At 49.1% G+C, this 18,322-nt stretch overlaps 4 protein-coding genes across 4 annotated transcripts; 2 read left to right on the top strand and 2 right to left on the bottom strand.

Annotated features, from left to right (window-relative positions):
* Positions 1 to 779: 779 nt before the first annotated feature.
* FSST1_009338 (RmlC-like cupin domain-containing protein) lies at positions 780 to 1,823 on the bottom strand (the record flags this gene model as incomplete). The annotated part of the gene is made up of 1 exon (XM_083226301.1): positions 780 to 1,823. The coding sequence occupies one exon, from the start codon at positions 1,821 to 1,823 to the stop codon at positions 780 to 782; it is 1,044 nt and encodes a 347-aa protein (XP_083085299.1).
* Positions 1,824 to 3,958: 2,135 nt separating this feature from the next.
* Positions 3,959 to 6,768, top strand: FSST1_009337 (DUF3433 domain-containing protein; the record flags this gene model as incomplete). The annotated part of the gene is made up of 2 exons (XM_083226300.1): positions 3,959 to 4,001; positions 4,163 to 6,768. 2 exons carry the CDS (start codon positions 3,959 to 3,961, stop codon positions 6,766 to 6,768), a joined length of 2,649 nt encoding a protein of 882 aa, XP_083085298.1.
* Positions 6,769 to 7,967: 1,199 nt separating this feature from the next.
* FSST1_009336 (uncharacterized protein) lies at positions 7,968 to 9,035 on the bottom strand (the record flags this gene model as incomplete). Its single annotated transcript, XM_083226299.1, has 1 exon — positions 7,968 to 9,035. One exon carries the CDS (start codon positions 9,033 to 9,035, stop codon positions 7,968 to 7,970), a length of 1,068 nt encoding a protein of 355 aa, XP_083085297.1.
* Positions 9,036 to 15,129: 6,094 nt separating this feature from the next.
* FSST1_009335 (uncharacterized protein) lies at positions 15,130 to 18,040 on the top strand (the record flags this gene model as incomplete). The annotated part of the gene is made up of 5 exons (XM_083226298.1): positions 15,130 to 15,204; positions 15,287 to 15,330; positions 15,383 to 15,520; positions 15,601 to 15,774; positions 15,826 to 18,040. The coding sequence occupies 5 exons, from the start codon at positions 15,130 to 15,132 to the stop codon at positions 18,038 to 18,040; spliced, it is 2,646 nt and encodes an 881-aa protein (XP_083085296.1).
* Positions 18,041 to 18,322: the final 282 nt, after the last annotated feature.

The raw sequence follows: 18,322 nt of genomic DNA, 5'->3' as shown, positions 1-18,322 counted from the left end.
TGGGTCTTACATTCATCGACCACACATCCACCGCACATCCACCGCCTTTTTTTGGCCTGACCTCTACACAATCTCCTCACAAAGCCGTCTCGCACCAAAATCCTACCGTTTCACTCGGCGAACAAATCCAGGACCCTACTTTGGAAGACTGGATTCAGCGTCACGATATTGGCCCATCGGCTTTATTAAACAGGCTTCAATATCAATTAACAACACCCAATTCTTTCCCCCCGATATCAGATATATCGATTTCCCCCCTGGCCATCTTACTTGTCCTCACTCTTTCTCGTCCAATCCGATAGTGGACTATTCATTTACATTGCAGGTATAGCTACTGGCTCGGCAGACCAACGTCAGTCGTGGATCCCTCAAGTGCTCGGCAACGCTCTAAAGCATACAAAAGATTCGGCCATCATTTATGGCTATGATGTCGTTTTCCTTACACTGTTGGATAAACGAACCTTGTTCTCGTCTTGTAGGTCCTGAGAACGAGCTCAAATTATTCTCCACTGCGGATTTAATTGGGACAACAACCGTCAGCCCTTGTCGATCTCGTTCACAACCGTGTTGCCTGGGTCATTTTATGCCTCCACTTGTTGGTTACACACATCACTATTTTAGGTCAGAGGGGAATTAAGAGATTTTTAAAATAGAAAAAAAATCAGTTTTACTAATCCACGCTAAATACATTCAGAGACTTCTCTCGGGCGATATCGCTCGCCCATCTATGGTATACGAATAGGAAATCCTCGACCAAGTCATGACTGGACATTTTGTGCTTAGGCAGTGTCCAAAACAACAACCTCTGCCTCTACCTCACCAATGCTTTCCACTGCGAGCTTATCTCCGGCATTGACGCCCTCAATAAAGGCGCCGTCGCCTTCGAAGATCTCAGCATCCTCGCGGCCATCCAGACGGATCTTGGCCTTTCCTCCCTTGGTCATGGGAACGTGCACGTAAACCTTTCTCTTGGTTTGCTCAGTAGCGCCTCCTCCGACTGTCCATTCGAACTTGTTGGTTGGCTCGATGATACCAGCTCCCATGACAAAATCGGCGTGGATGGGGATGGTGTCGGGAATGACGGGCTCGGCAACCTTCTCCTGCTGGGCAGTAGCATCCTCGCCGCCCTTCAGAGGGCTCAGAATCTTGACAAAGCCCTGTCTCTTGGACTCATCGCTGAAGTGGCGGGTGTGGTATCGGGGAACCAGGCCGCGCTTCCAGGGAATGGCCCAGATCTGCAGAAAGTGCACAGTGTCGGACTTGTGCTCGTTGAATTCAGAGTGGGCGATGCCAGTTCCACCAGTAGTGAATTGGACATCTCCTCGATTCATGCGAAAGAACTTGTCGGACTGGCCTCCCTCCTTACCCTTGGTGAGCATTGAGTCTCGGTGTGTGAGTTCTCCTCCAATGATGTAAGAGAAGATCTCAAAGTCACGGTGAGGGTGCGTGGGGAAACCCGAGTTTGCCTTTACACGATCCTCATTGAGGACGCGGAGAGAACCAAAGTGAGTGAACTTTGGGTCATACCAGTCGGCAAAAGAAAACGAGTGGTATGTGTTGAGCCAGCCATGGTCGCTGTGACCCCTGTTGCTGGAACGGTGGGGAGTGATCTTTGCTTGGCGGAGTGACTTGGACATGTTCTTTGCAGCGTTGATCATTTGGCTCTGATGAGCTGCTTCTGTTGTTGATGTTTTGTTTGTGAAGATGAAGTTTGTGGTGAGCTGTTGAAGGTGGTTGATGTAGCTGTTTGCTGGTGAATAGATGATGATGAGGATGGAAACTGCAGCGACGAAAATCGCAATCGAGGGACCGGAACGAAACATATATAGACGAATTCACCGAATTCACGAGAAGATACCTGTATTAAATTTGAAGTTGATTGAAAAACGCTGACAAGATATAGCTAATTGTGTTTTGCCATTGCCCATTAACTTTGTCATCATTGCTCAGCGGATTGGTCAATGATGGACAGTTCCAAATTGTGGGGATGCATGCAAGATTGGTTGATTATCTCAGGCTTACAGAGACACGACTAAGGCACGGTCACGTGATTAATCGTCAATTGAGCTAAGTAGTCTGAAATGTCAAACTCAATTCAACGAGTGCCCCGTCTTGCCCGTGGAAACCGTTTTGACGTTAGTTAGTTGTAAATGAACCCAAAAAGAGACGTTGAATACGAGGCGGCGTAAATTATTTTTTTATTAGGAAAGCCGTTTATGCATGGCTGGAAGTTTGAACTGTTTTCAGCTAATTAACTAATCAAACCGCTGGTGGTCCAAGCCGGCCAGCCAGCCACTATCTACTTCATCCCTTGAAGTAAAGAGAAAATCAGACTGCCCAGCATTGATCTTAACAGGGGAACCCATAACTAATCTTTACCTGTTCGCCAATATAAAATCATTCTAAAAGACTGGGAGACCGTGTTTCTCGTCTAACCGTCGTGTTGGCCTTACTACCATGACGCAGAGGGAACCCGACGCTTTGATAGCCAACCTCTCAAAGACTGAGACAGACATATCAAACACCAACCATGGATACAATCCTGGTCTCTTTTCCAATCTATTTTGTGTTTATGTTGCATGTACCTTGCATGAAGTAGTATGAGATACATTAATTACAACGCGCCCTTGCAGAACATGCTCTATTTGTACAGCATTGGAGCTGTCAGTGGGTCGGTGATGCCACTTCAGCTAGTGTAAGCCGAGTTCAGGTTGCTTTTGCATGTAGTTCGCATGAGAAACCGATTTGACAGTTGAAGATGAATTACTTATGATTAAGTTGATCTAACAATGAATTAATATTTTCATCTTTCTCTATTAGTGAAGGTCAGTGTGTTTGTATAGAATTAGATGCCTCACCGCACCTCTGCTGTTGTGTGACTCTTGTGTTACTCCCTACCCGAGTTCTCTCCCTGTTCAAAGCATTTAGTCTATTAAGGTCAAACAAAACCTCGGACAGTCGAATTGATAACAAACTCTAGTGCCTGAAACGGTCGGCATGACACTTCGAACTCGTAGCCGAATCTCTAAACGCTCACCAAAGCCATGAGAGGAAGCTGAGCTGATTGCCTAGGTGAGCTCATGAGGTGGTTGGTAATGTCTCAGACCCCTGTTAATCATAAGTGGGAACTTCTAGTCTCGGGTAAGACAGACGTCATTACCTTCTAATTAGGAAGACTGGTGTAGCGAGCTTTACAAACCAAGATGGGCATCTGAACACAACCTAAGCTTTACAAACAAGAGTAGCCTATACAACTAGTAGCCTCGTAGGCATCTACCTAGACCAAATTCATATCCATCATTCTCTAAACGGAGGTGTGATTGTGACAGCTCAAGCCATCAGTCATGGTGAGCTTGCTCCCGACGGGCCGTATGATTTAAACCCGACTAGGTATAGCCAAACTTTGCGCTGGCCTTGTTCTTTGCCCGTGCAGTGACAACACAGCAGTCGCAAGACATCCATCAGCATCCCATGGAAACCCGACTTTTCTCTCTGCCCAACGTTTTTTCTCTTTTCAAAACTCTTAAGAACCTCCCGAGACCTCTCTTGGTTCTCTATCTAGTATTGACAGTTTTTCTTCAGTTTTTTTTGCTTCTAGCTGTAAGTCAATCTCTTCCTTGTCATCTTTAAGACATCAATCCAGCTTTGGTGGGGGCACGGGGGCTGGGAACACTTAGTGCCTTCATGTTACTATCATTACCAGCCTCTCCAAAGAACCCAGCCTCGTGAAAAGAGTCTTCATAGTCCAACCATATCTCATATTTTCTCTTTAGCCTGCAGCATGCCTTTGCTATTTTCTCTCTAGAATCCTGTTTCGTGCTATCAATTGGTCCTGAGACGACGAGTGAGTGTGGAGAGTGGGAACAAGTCGGTCTGCATCTGCAAGCCAAGTTTATACCCTCCCTCCCAATATCAGAGCCAAACAGGAAACAATTCAAGTCAACCTGCCCAAACCAGCATGAACCTCCAAAACTTCAACTTCGACTTTGTGGAAGGACCTCGTATGTGACACTACACCCTCTTTTTCCCCTCCAACATTCGCTTTTGGACACCGCCACACATCTGCTACACAATCTGCACCTGCATCTACACCCATATCCACACCCAACTACTACTACACCTTCATTCATTGTCGGTGTCGCTGACGGGCAAACCCTTACAGGCCAAGGCCCTCCAAAGAGACAAACTCCAGGCCAACAATCAATTGACGACGACGATCAATCGCAGCCAATCCTTCATCCTTACTATGATCTCAGACAGCGTGTAGGCCGCAACTCAACCAATCCATCAGCATCACCACCTGGTGCTCTCTTCTTCGCTCCTTCGCCTCCTTCACTGCCTCCATCCAAGGTCACGGCGTCATCAGCTGAGATTTACGGCCCAGAGAGACTCTTCGGCTCTGAACTTCCTGGAGGTTTTGCAGCGCCTACGCCGCCAACACAAACACACTACACTGCTCCTCCTAGGCCTCGATCTGCTCGCAGTGCTCGAGCTGCACCGCCTACCGCACCGTCTGCTCCTGTTGCTATCTGTAGTCCTCCTACCGCTGTTCGTCCTACGTCTGTACGCTTCGACGAGGCACAATTGGCCATGTTCGCCGCCGAGAACTCAGCTCGCATTGCGAGCATCAAGGATGAATTGACGATAGCCGCTGGCAAAGTCACTCCTGGTGTCGACGACACGCCTTATATTCAGTATGCTCTCGAAGCACTTACAAGAAATCATGGTGGTCCTTCTACCGCGCGATTCCCCTCTGGTTCATCAAATGACTACGAGGATGATTACGCGCAACCAAGACGGTATGCCAACGACGAGATGGGACACCATCAATTGAGACGCCCGGAGCCCGCTTACGTTGAAGATCGTTTACCAGAACCGATCGAAACACGCGCTCCCCAAGAAGAGATCCCCGCCGAGATGTTCCACGCTGCGCCAGCGGCTCGTCACGATGTGAGAAGTCCTCCTAAACCACCAACTCCCTCAAACCACTCTGAGCACGACCAATTCGCCCAACGGGAGAAGACTCGTCCTCGATCCATTCCCATTGACCGAGCGCATCCTCCTCTCACCTTCAAGCCCGCCATCATTCGACCAATCTCCCTGAGTATTCTTACTGTACTATGCTTGCTCATGATCACCGCTCTCATCTTCTGCGCCGTTTACTCGCAGAAGCAATTTGGATTCACTCCGTATCCCGGAAGTATATACAGTGGTCAATACTTCTTGTTTCGCATCATGCCTCAGATGTTCGCTGCTATTGTCCTCCTTTACGCGCAATCAGTTGTCGCTGCTTCAATGCGAACACTTCCATTCGCGGCCATGGCCGATGCTGAGCCCCGAGCACGATACCTCGCACTTTTCCGAAGACTGTATCCTCTAACGTTCTTGTTACCGTCACTGACAGGCCCCTGGCAATTCCAATTTTTCAGTGTTTGTACATGGCTCGCCAACTTTACCATTCCTCTCATGAGCACTGCGTTCTCCTGCATCTATCAGGATGGGAGCTGGGTTTGGGCTGCAGTTCAGGGTATCACTTGGACTCTTGTCGCACTCTATGTTCTGTTGCTGATTGCAACCACCTTACTGATGCTATACTGGTCTAAACGGTGGACAGGTCTCATGTGGGATATTCGATCTCTAGGACATCTTCTTCCTCTACTGAGCCAGAGCAACACTACAAAAAGCTACGAGAACGTCGATGTGGTTCAAAGGAGTTCCCTATTTCAAGCTCAGCTCCGAGATCGCCATCTTGACAGACTTGGATACTGGCAGATGGATGGCCCACAAGGTGGCATGTGGTACGGCATTGGTTCTGTGGGTGAAGATTTCCAAGGTGACCGTAGTACCTACAAAATTATCCCCAAGAAGGCCAGCTACAACATCTCGCCTGCTTCTTCCCGAGATGATCTCGAGGCCGAGGTCCGCTATGCGCATTACAGGTACTTGCCCATTGCCCTACGCACTCCTGTCATTCTGGGCTCGGTCACCTTCATGACTCTCTTCATCCTGGCCATTCTTGTGGTCTCCTTCTTGCCACAGACGAGGCTGGACCAGGGCTATTTTCCTCAAGTTCAAGCAAGGCCCAATGGTGGATCTTTCTCTGCGGCCAACTTCCTCTACGCCTTTGTCCCCTCGGTTTTGGGCATGACCATGTTCCTGCTCTTCCAAAGCGTCGACCATGCTCTGCGGGTTCATCAACCTTGGGCGGATCTGTCCAGATCATCTGGCTCAATCGCATCCAAGTCCATCCTTGCTGATTACGCAGCCTGCCTTCCGTTCCAGTGTACTTGGAACGCTCTTCGTAACGGCCATTGGCGAGTTGCAGTGATGTCCTTCATGGCCACCGTTTTCATTTTTATCCCTATCCTCGCTGGCGGCCTTTTCATGGCCCTCACGAACTTCCGCGGCCAAGTCAAGATGTTTCCCAACATGCCTGTCTTTGGCGTCTTACTTGCCTTTTTGTTCCTCTACCTTGGTTGTCTCACCTTGATGCTGCCTCGTCGTCAAGCTCTTCACATTCCCCATCCCGTCAACTGTCTCGCAGAGCTTATTGCCTTGTGCACAGCTGAGGATACAGTCCACGACGAAGCCTTCTTGGCTGTCCGTGATACCACAGACCTCAAGTCCCGTCTGGGTCTTGACCGTCCCAACTCTCGCGAGCAATCAAGATGGTATTTTGGCGTTGCAGCAGGCCGCGACGAGCGCCGCTTGAGCGTTCGCCCAATGCAAAAGTTTACCGAGAAGATGAGATCAACGAGATCTCTGTAATAATGATCAGATGCACGATTGATTTTGCAATGTGCTGCGCAGAGGGGTTATCGAGATTTTGTGTTATCTGACGATACGAATTTACCATGAAAATGAAATTGAGGGTTTTGATTTGGGTTCTGGATACTGTCAGCGTTTTCGTTTGCACTCACATGCATTGGTTGCATTATTTTTGGCGTTTTGGAAAGAAGGAATGGGTACCTGATACTTACATGTTAGATCATGGTTTGTTTATGTATGTTAACGAGAAGGAATATTTACGACGAAAGGAATGGATTTAATGGAATGCTTCATATGTTGCTGGGGTCTGAGGAATTTCGTCACCGTTTCGAGAAAACAGCTGTGTCTCAGTTACTATTAGACTGTCTGTGTGGTATGTCTGGTGCAATCTAGAACGATTCAATAGGATGAACTCATGAAGAGGAGAGACTGTTGAGGTCCTCGATTCAAAGCCTTGTTTATTGTCGGGCACTAATGCTATGCAGGCCATGACATGTTTTGACGTGTGCAGTATGTGTTTATTGTCACAGGTAACATCCACTGGTGGTTGGCTGAGACATTGCCAACCTCAACAAAGCATTCATTCATATCAGCATTAAGAAGCACATGACGATCATGGCGAAGAACAAGCAGTTTCAGGATGTCATCTTTGAACTAATCCAGTAATATATTCAAGCATGTGCAAAGAATTTGGTAGTAAATCGTTAAGCTTCCTTGCTGTCCTTTCCCTTTCTGGATTTCCGAGGCCAAACAAAGAATGTTCTTTCATGAGAACCTGCATCCCTTCGGTCTGTGCACCTACACTCCAAGCCTTTGTTCTCAGGTCAAAGACCAGCCATTTTTTCTGGTCCGCTCCGATTTTGGCATGTATTTGCTTTTGTCCTTTGGGCAAATACCATGTAACAAAGGAAAGAATGAAACGAACAGATTGTTCGTCGAGCATTCGCTCAACCTTGAGCTTTTGGGAATATTTTCCAGCACTCCGTGCTGGCGTGATCCGTAAGAAAAGTCGTTGTGGTAGTCATGTTGCGTCTAGTAACGTCGATACGTAAGGTGGAAAGTTCCACTCAATCATAAAAGAGGGTAAATATGTCGTGGGTAGTCGTTGAGACATTCGTAGTTGGTATCATATACAAGAATTTTTGAAGAATGAAAGAATGTGGGGGAAAGACAATGAACAAATGAAGGTAGGATAAGTTTCAGCCTCGACTGCGTCGTCCTAGCATTCGCCCTAAAACATCATTTTGTCGCTTGCGCGGCGATGAAGGGGCAGTTCGTTGGCCTGTTTTGCGTGGGTCACTTCCTGACCGACGATGAAACCAGAATGAACGACCCCCAGATTCAGTGTCAGAATCATCATCGTACTCAAAGACTGAGTGGGGCTCTGCTTCCGGAGCCTCTTCCGCCTCCGGTGGTGGCGTTGGCGGTAGAGGCCGCATGCAAGGGAGGGACTTCTTTGGGAGAATGGCAGAAGTAGGAGGCTGGGAGTTTGTAGAACAAAGACGTTTGGCATGCTGGTGTGAGGCGGTTTCAAAATAGGAATCACGTTCTGGAGGCGTTGGAAGTTTTGTCTCTTGTGCCGTTGTTGGACGGTTGTCCTTTGGTGTAATAGGACGAGGCGAGTCTTGAGAAATAGCAAAGTGTGCAACAAGGGGTGAGTTCTGAAGAGAACGGAAAACGTAAACTTCTTCGTGTGGGCGAGGTGGGCGTTGGGGCTTTTGCTTCGCATCTCGAGAACATTGCCATGATGGAGCTTGTGGTACAGTTCGAGGTGGCAGAGGTAATGGTTTTGGGAAAGGGGAATAGGTTGCTGTCGGCTTTCGACCATGGTTGCGAGCGTTTCCAGAAAGAGGCCATGCCTTGGCGCGGTACTCTTCTGCTTGCTTTTGCCATCGTTGCTGTTGTTGCTTCAGTTCCTGATGCTTTTGACGTTGTTGTTGTTGTTGGGTGATTGGAATAGAGTCCGCATTTTGCTTCCTAGGTTGAAGTTCAAGCTTGGTTGATTTGCTTGGAAGCCAGAAACTATCCCATAGCTCCGCTCCGTGGGCATGGTACTGGTAGTCATCATCCAGAGAGACTTCCGAGTCCGTTCGATCATCGATCAGACTGGGCGAAGACCCTTCAGATCCCAAAGACGCCCTGTCATCTGAGAAGCGACTCCGAACATGATGCGATGGGCATTCCGGTTGCTGAGGGTATGAGTAGTTGGTAACAGGGTAGTACTTGGAAACAAGTTTGAGATCGGCCAGCTTGCTAGAGCGTTCCATGGTGGACCGTTGAATTGGCAAAATGAAATTAGCTTGCAACAATATTGGTATCAAAATGAAGAAACCAGGGATGCAGACGGCATGATATACAAATAGATGTGAAAGCAGAACTGTCAAAGAGATGTTGAAACATAAGCGTGGGTCCACTACACCCACATAAGGCTTTGCATTACATGTGTTCTAAATGTTGATAAAGCGTGCCCCCTTGGTCTGGAGGGGCATTCCTGGGTAGAGGGGCTGCTAAGTGTAGCCATCCCTCTTGTCAGACAACCTCAAGCATTCCGGCACTCACATCTTGTTCAAGGGCTTGAACTAGTCTGGGCTCGGGCCCCGGGGGTTTGTTGGTATGCAGCCGCGACTGATCCCTTGCGTCACGTTTTTGGGTGTATTTTCTATGTTAGACTTGCATCAACGTCAGAAGAAATGACTGCAGATGCATATATACTTGCTTTGCCGAACTCGTAGTCCATCGGAACAACAAATGCCAAGTCTAAAGAGCACCTCTTCCGATGGGAAAAAGCAACCTCGAAGGATCCGAAAGGGAATCAGCTCCTGAAATGGCAAGTGGTGGGCTTTGAGAACACCAAAATAGGTCTCCTCGAAAGGAACAAAGGGAAAATATGGACAGTGCTACTCACTACCCGTACCTTTGACTTGTTCGTGTAAAACAAGAAAGGGCTTCCTTGTATCGATGGTATGGCTCGCTCGCGTCTAGATAACTTCAGCGATTTCGTTGATTCCTTGATCCGAAGCTGCTTAGTGCCATTGCTCAACGCCTACTGCAATATCCCTAAACGAACAGGCAAGCTTCCCAAGAATCGGGACCATAGTTCTGAGCCGAGACACGCAGGACTCGTGAGATTTGGTCCCCAGGGAATGTAGCGGATGATACCAGTGATCGGCGACGAGGCTGGCGTTCAGGTCTCTCTCTATTTTGGTCGGCCGCTGTGAACTGGGCCGTTGGATCTTTGTTCAAGATGAGAGTCACAGTGTTGCCGAGATTGATGGTCTACATCAAACAGCATAAACTCCATCTCTATTTTTGCACGACAACGACGGCAGTGCACTGGCTTGCCATAATACGCGTCTGGGCGCCCTGTTCATTCGAGGCATCTCAACAAGATCACATCAGGCATTCAATACGCAGACCAACAAGACCTGGACCAGCTGTATGAAATGGAACACGAGTCGAGCTCGCTGACACAGTCACGGCCTGTACCGAAACTTGGAGCGAAAATGCATCCTCCCTGCTTGATTATCAAGTCCTTGGAGTGGAGTCGTGAGACACTTGTCTATGAGAGCTGTTCGAGTAAACACAGTGGACCCTGATCCGTAGCAACGTGTTTCTGGTGGAAGAAGAAAACATTCGATTGAATCTGGACGCATAGGCCGGCGATTCCGCTCGTTTTTCGCTTAAGATGAGAAAAGAAAAGGTAAGGAAGGACCTGGCGATGTTGAATGAGAGTATAGAAAAGAAGGAATGGGTAAAAGCTTAGTAGGTACAACTAAGGCACTCAGGTACAGGCAAGCTGCCCGCCCCTATCAGGTAACTAAGGGTCAATGTTTGTTAGGCCAGTTGAGGTTGCAGCCCCATTCATGGCTGAAATCAACTACCAGGTAGGTACCGTATCCGGCGTTAGTGTACCTAGGTACTAAGGTAAACCGCCCTGCTTGAGCCTTTTTTCATAAAATAAAACATCTCCTCAAGCTGAGAGGGAGAGAAGGGGAAAGAAAGAGAGGAAAAGTGACAGGTCTATCTGGATAGGTGATACAAGGCTTCAGCCCTCAGCCTACCTACCCCCTGACTTTGATATTATCAACCTGTCAAGTGTCAAGTCGCAGATCTCTATTGATCCAGGAGCTACAGCTGCAGCTGCACTCTGCATTAGCCCTGTCCATGCTGAGCTACTATTGACGCAGGGTCCCATCCGCCTTGGCAAAGCTGCCTATTCTGTATACCTACCTAGTGGGTAGCAGAAAAGTTGGCCTCCCAAGTCTTAGGGTAGAAAAATAAGTATTCTAAGGACTATAGCCTAAGGAGCATAAAGTGACCTACTAATTTCGTCTCTTATGATTCTAGCGGCCAACTTTTCTGGTACCCGGATGTCTACCTATACATCCAATAGGCTATGCCATGCAAATGCATTCTTCTCCCTTCAATAACATCGCATTGGACATTTATCTGCGGTCGAAAGGTTCGATTCCACGAAGCAGGAAAATTTTGAGTGTGACCCTGTCTTTGAATCCTTACTTCACCAAGCCAGCTGAGAAAGTCAACGTTCATTCGCGTCTTCTAGGGTAGCACCAAGAACGACAACAGTAATCGACAAAACCCTTGCTCGTTCATTGAAACAAAGGCGGCTAGCACCAAAGCTCTCGATAGCTTCAAGCTTTGGTAATCTCTTCCCTCGACAGTTTAGACAACGCATGTCTCAAAAATGGTCTTGGGTCAGATTACCAGCCAATCGCTGGGACTCTCCCGGAGTTCAGACTGTTCGATCACAGGCTTTTCCCGATCCTCGATCGGCGATCTGGACTTTCTGTGCTCTTTCTTCTATGCTGCTGGCATCAGTCGTGACGTCAAATATGTGACAGCTCTTCAACAGGAGGAATGATGATGGTACTCGACGGGGAGGCGTCTTGTGGTTAATCTCACCTGCGCCTTGCGTGACCTGCATTAGTAGTTTCGATCGGACAAGTGCTCGATCAAAAATGTTTCTGCCACTACCCAGCTGAAATACAGAGGGAAAGTGTGCCTGCATCTTGGCTGCATACTGATGCAAACCATGCATATTGTTGAGATTGGGATGGACGAGAGATCTCAGGAAAGCCATGAGCTGACCGCTTTCTGTCGTGCATGAACCCATCCTATGGATAATCAGCCTCTCGGAGTCTTTGTGGTTAGGGGACGTTGAACTCGATCCTGACAGGTGCAAGGTCGTTGATCGTCAAGCCCAGGGACATGTTGAGCGTTATCTCAGTCCCTGTCCCTTGGCTAGCTCTTCACATTAGTTCCTGATAGTTAAGTTAATTCATCATACAACAGTCTGCTTGCTCGTCTGTCAGGGAATCATCTCAACGATCTCGATACACCGACGTGTAGCCCTGGAAGTGTCCAGTGATATTGCTGCGATGGTGCCTTTAGTTCAATAGCGGCACAGGATATCTCAGGAACATGTTTTCTTGCGTAGGGATGTATTTCAAGCGGTGGTTGCAACCATCATGGGATTCAGCTCGATCGCTCGATCGCCCAAGGCACCATGCTTTGCAAGAGGTCTATATTATAATAAGAAGCTATGGACTCATTAAACTTGTGGCCATATTTCATATCTCACGGGCCAGAAAATTTCCCTAATCGAGAAGAAATGGGAGACTATCATATCCTTTACTTCTATGATCACCATCCATCCAAGAAGATGTTTACGAACTACGAAAAACTGAGCGGCGCCATTTGCACGAGTTCATTCCAATTCTCTACCCGACAACCTACCCGAAAGAATCACACAACGCCAGAAGGGGAGTTTCCAGTAAGACACGGCTATTGAGATTGAAGCCAACAGCATCTTCTGAACCATTCGAGAGGCGAGGGCCAGGCATTTAGACAATGGAGTGCGTTTTGCCCAGAAGTTACCCTACAGAACGACTGCGTATCAGCTCAATGGATGTCTCAGACGGAAGAGAAAGCTGAATTCCGACTCAAGGGATATGATGGCGCCAATCGGGAGGGTTTCCGAAGATGCTAATCCAGTTTAATTCACTGCGTTTTAACACCCGAAGAGTTCTTTTTCAATCACCAGAGAACTGAAAAGAAGGAACCATTGGAAAAATCAAGAGCTCTTAGCAATTTGCGATATGTTCGAATGGCCGGCTATTCAAACCTAGAGCTATGCCGAATCTAGATTAGAGAGACAATCAAGAGACGTCGGTATTGCATTTGGAGCCGACATTGAACCTTGTTGACAATGGCTGGCTGTATGCGGATCATACGACATCATTTCCAGATCGAAACCCTCTAGCTAATGCCCAGGTTCAGCTTCAATTTCGACTCCTCACCAAGGAACAAGACTCTGATTGGAAGATGAGGACCCTGATTACGGGGCGTGCCGTCCATGGTTCCCGTTCTTCCAGGCTCTATCTAAGTTAGACCAATTCAATCGATGAACATATTTCTCGAGGCTACGCTATCACTTTTGCCTTGTCCCAGCAACTGAGAATTCACTGACACTCACATCGCATAGCCACGTTCCCAAGTTCCATCCAGGTTGGGGTTTCCACTGACGCTGTCCTTAAACCTAAAACCGGCGGTAAGGCTCGAAACAGAACACAATATGCAGCCGTGGGAAACGTGGCAGACAACCGTTGTTCCGCTTAACGCCATGACGCAGTGTTACACCCGGACCCATTTCCGTTTCCTAATTCGCCCCAGTCAACCAGCTACTCGGTGCAGTCCAGTGGAGAATCGAATCCGTGCAGACTGCAGAGTATAGAAGACAAAGTTGGGCGAAAGGCAGGGGCGGGATCAAGATCCGATATCCGGTAAATGACCACGGAGGAAATATCGAAACAAGATTGGCCCAAAGGGTTAGGCTCCATGGACCTAATGGTCACTGGTTTTGCGATTATACTGTAAGCTCAAGGCCAATTATACCATCCGCCTTACGTAGATTGCCCGAGGTTCAACCCAGCGCAGCGTTGGGCCCTTGCACATATGCACCGGAGTACGCTTCAGCACTGTCATTTCAAGGAGGCAGCCTGAAGCTCAGGACACATAAACCAAGTAACTCGAGAGCAGGTGGAAGATGAGTCCCTCTGGCGGACAAGCCTTTGGACATTGACAGTCCAGCCGCCCACCGCCTCGTCGAATTTTCCAACTCAGAAAGAGAGACCAAGCCCCCAGTCTTACCCATAAAATCACCGCTATTTGTCATGCGACAACTGTCAAGGTGATCATAAGGCGAAAAGCATAATATCTGCTTATTGGGTAAGTGGAATGAGCCAAGATCAGACGAGTCAAGGTGAGACACTGTCCCCAAACCTTAATGATTTTGAAGTCAGTGAAAGGAACGATCAACGGGTCAAACGCCAGTCCCGAGACAATGCCTGACAGAACGTAGTTTATGGGATGATTTCGAAGTTCGGCAAGAGTTTCTTAAATATTGATTGTGCATACTCTGTTTTCATGTCATACGGAGTACTGTCTAGTATCTTGCGACATATTTGGAAATATAACCATCAATTTTCAGCTCAATATTATAATTCCATGGCCCTATAACCCGTATGGAAACGAGATAGACGATGTGAGCTGATGGATGTACAAAGACACTCGGCTACGATTGCTTCCATAATCTTGCAATTCGACCAGATGTCATGTTTGCGAAGGCTACAGCTGAAGACAAGACTTTTGCGGTCTAAAGACCCTCGATCCTGGTCCAGTCGTGCCTTAAGCAAGCTGGCAGTATTGGTTGCATTAGCTAGGCATTTACTAAGTTAGTATACTTGTTAGTTTGCAAACCATTTCAATGACATGGCCAAGTTAAAAACCTGGCGCAGTTAATTAAGTTGTTAGACTACCTAATAATCGCCCGAGGCACGGCGGTGCAAGTCTGATCGAGGGAGGAGCTGTCCAGCTGGTGCAGCTTCCTTTTAGTCCGCTACGTCAGTGCGTTCTTTCTTCTTTCCCTCCCCTTCCAACTATTCAAACTTCTTCCATTCACTCATTACCACACTTCGAACAATGTTATCTCAGCGTATGCGTGGATAAAAAAACTTCAGCGAGACGCCATTGGCCTGTAAGAGGGCATGTCGGCATTGTATCGTGCTGCCCTTGCTTCCTTCACCTTTCCCAGCCGCTCGATTTACTTAGCTCTTGCGGACTCCGAGTTGCGCATGACAGCCTCGACATAAACCTTTGGCTCATCGCACGCCGATTGCGAATACCGAGCCGGAATCAGATTCGCTGGACGAACAAAAGCTTTCATATTCCATAGGGACTCCTAGCCAGCACAAGCGATAAGTAATCACGGCCACACGCGCGCAGACAGGCGGGCAAACTGGATGTGCCGTGGCTTTTGCGCCAGGATTATACCTACAACATATGCGACTGCGCGCATTTAAGTCGCACCGCCTTTACAAAATCAGCGACACGAAGCAATTGGTTCCTTCAGCCAAAGTTTGACCACCGAGTATCCTCGAATTTTACGCATCGCGTGCGCGTGCGTTGTGCTTGCAGTCTCAAGTTTCTTTCTTGTTAGTGGCCCGTTTCTCAAGGGCCTCTGGGCTTTGTCTCTTTGGCCTGGTAGGCGGCCACAGCAGCTCCTAGCACCAGCCCCCCAAATTTCCAGCTTTAGGCCCAGCTTTGGGTTCCCTGCCACCAGCTTTTTTTTGACATCACCAGCCGATGCCCATCTTCTTAGGCCCGCACTGAGACTCACCACCCGACCTGATTCTTCTCGCCTTAACCTCGCTCGTCTCAACATTCCAGTCGGGTAATTACACTCTCGGTCCTGTTTCGAGTGGACTCAGACCCAGACCCAGATCAGACTGAGACTTGATTGTCCTTCCCGAGACCATATCGCAATTATCCTCAGTTTGAGTTGGGCTACTCTGCTGTGATCTGCTCACCGGTTGGCAACTCGAAAAAGAACCCGACTTTGTACAACGCATCAAGAGCTTCCCCCACTCCACCACCACCACCACCACCACCCTCCACCGCAACGCAACACACCACCAGCGCCCGCTGGTGATCCATCAACTTGTCGAACTTTCATAACCCAATTCCTCGTCCCTTCAGCGCCGCAGAAGTGACTAGAATACGCTCGTCCTCTGCTTCTTACGACCGTCACGACCTTAACGCGCCCACGACCCCTGCCCAGTACCAGCAACGCCAGCACTCAAGAATTCCCAGCTCTAGCTCACGGCCACTGTTCAATCAGACCCAGGATCCTATTGAGCGACTCTCTACGCCCCGAAGTCTTCGTCGAACCCCAAAGTTTGACGCACCTCCGAGTCCAGCTCCCGAGCCTCGTAAATTTCACCGTCGAGCCGCCTCCCTTGGGTTTGAACCCAAGAGAACCGTCGCGCCCGTTGACGATTTACCGGAAAGCCATCCCACTGTATTAGGACTTGTCCCCGTTCGCTCAGTGCAGCTTCAAGCTCCCCGACCCCGCCGACGGCTTTCACAAGACTTGACCGAGGACCCTGACGAGGTCTCTTCCGAACATCCCCCGTCCCCTCCGAGACGAGCTCTCTCTGTGCCTGCACACTACCCAGATCCGCACCCTGTACTTAAGATCTCCAAGCATACCCACAGCGCCATCCTCTTTGCACTCGAGGAGGCGCTGCGCAACCCCAATCCTTTTACCCCAGATCTTGAAGAGGAGTCTGCAAGCATGGCCGACCTCATAGCTTCCGGAGGTATACCTCCACCCTCCAACGGCAAGCCTGCCCCTCCGTTCCGCCCAGGCTCAGCTCCTGGTCAATCAGGCTCGCCCTCCGGAATTAGAGGTCCGAGAATGATCATGCAGGAACGCGCAGCTCGTGAAGCGCGACAACGCGCAGAGGCTGAGGCGCAACAGCGCGAGAGAGCTGAGCAAGAGGCGCGCATTTTGGAGCAAGCTCGCAGAGCAGAAGAACAGCGTAGATCTGCTTCTGGCATTGCTGGTGGGCAGGGTATTGACACGGAAGCGCGTCAATCTATGAACCCCCAGCGACAGGCGCAAACCGCACCTGATAATACATCAGCTCGTCCTCGAGCAAACACTACCGGACAAGCACCACAAAATCGAACCAATCGGTCTGGTACCACCAACCAACCGCCCCCTCAAACGTTTACTGGCCCAGCACCAGGAACACAACCTAACTTTACTGCTCAAGGCGCGGAGAGTGGCAACCAAGGAGGCACCGGTGGTTCGAAACCACGTAACTCCTTTCCTCATGCTTTTGAGCGATGGGAGACATTGTCTGCCCATTGGGAGGGTCTTACTAGCTACTGGATCCGTAAGCTCGAGCAAAACAAGGATGAGATGAATCGAGATCCTCTGAACCAGCAATTGGCACGTCAGGTCACAGATCTGTCGGCCGCTGGTGCCAACCTGTTTCATGCTGTCGTTGAGCTCCAGCGTCTTCGTGCAAGCTCCGAACGAAAGTTCCAGCGTTGGTTCTTCGAAACGCGTGCGGAACTAGAGCGCGCACAAGAAGTTAACGCTATGCTGGAAGCTGCTTTGGACCAGGAACGCCAAGGTCGAGCTAATGCTATCCGAGACGCCGTCGAAAACGAGCGTGGAACTTCAAAGGCGCAGAAGCAGCTCGCCGAGATGCGCAAGGAGCTGTCCATATCCAAAGAAGAGGCACGCCGAGCATGGGAGGAACTCGGACGACGCGAGCAAGAGGAGCGTGACAGAACATTGTCTCTTCAATCAGGGCAACCTACCATTGTTGGAGGCGTTCAAGTTGTTCCAATGACTCAAGGCGGACCCAGACATCATAGCAGTCGAGCTCAAGGGGCTTACCAAACTGAATATGGACCTGGCTACCCACCTGAAGCAACATCGTCTCCCCAGCACCAAACTCCCGCGACTAGTGCTAGCAGTCAATACCGCCAACCAGGGCTTCAAGCACCAATGTCTGAGGGTGGTTACAGCGAAGGTGAGTACGTGATTGATGCAAATGGCAACTTCTTGTTGGATGCCCAAGGAAATAAGATTCCCTTCGCTGCACCACCTTCCACTTATTCTGGTTCTGATGCTGAAGCAGAAGAGTATGCAACACCTGCCACCACTGTGCCACCAAGCGGTAAGCAAGATTCCCCGTCGACTTCTACTGGAGGGGGGAGTGGTGGTAATGGTGGCCAGTGGACTGGCACACACCCGGAGCCCCAGGATTATACTGGTCAAGGGTATGGCACTCCTGGTTGGGAAACAGTTCCTCGCCATCACCATCCTACCCGGTTGAGCGATGTCATGGAAGAGGAGGATGAACGCAGCCGAGCCAGCACGAGCCGTGTTTAGGACTCAACAAGCTCGTTCTGATACGAAAAGCCGACGTATATACTGTTCTGTTCCCGGTCACTAATCTAATTCCACCCTAATAGCGCACACATTCGAAGCACAAGCGAGTACCTAGCAATTGCCCCTTGCGAAATCAAGAAGACGACGGAATGCATAAGAGTTGCCTATTATAGTTTTTCTGTTATGTAATATCGGATTACAAGCAGCATTTCTCCACCACGCCAATGGGTGCACTGTTCCTGGTCTGGGACCTGGACATTCGACTGGAGGAGTTTCATAGAC

This window comes from Fusarium sambucinum, chromosome II (genome assembly GCF_050947815.1).
Source record: "Fusarium sambucinum isolate potato_lamoka chromosome II, whole genome shotgun sequence".
NCBI classification, from domain to species: domain Eukaryota; kingdom Fungi; phylum Ascomycota; class Sordariomycetes; order Hypocreales; family Nectriaceae; genus Fusarium; species Fusarium sambucinum.
Note: the sequence above shows the minus strand (reverse complement) of the source record. Positions and strands in the feature narration are given on the sequence as shown.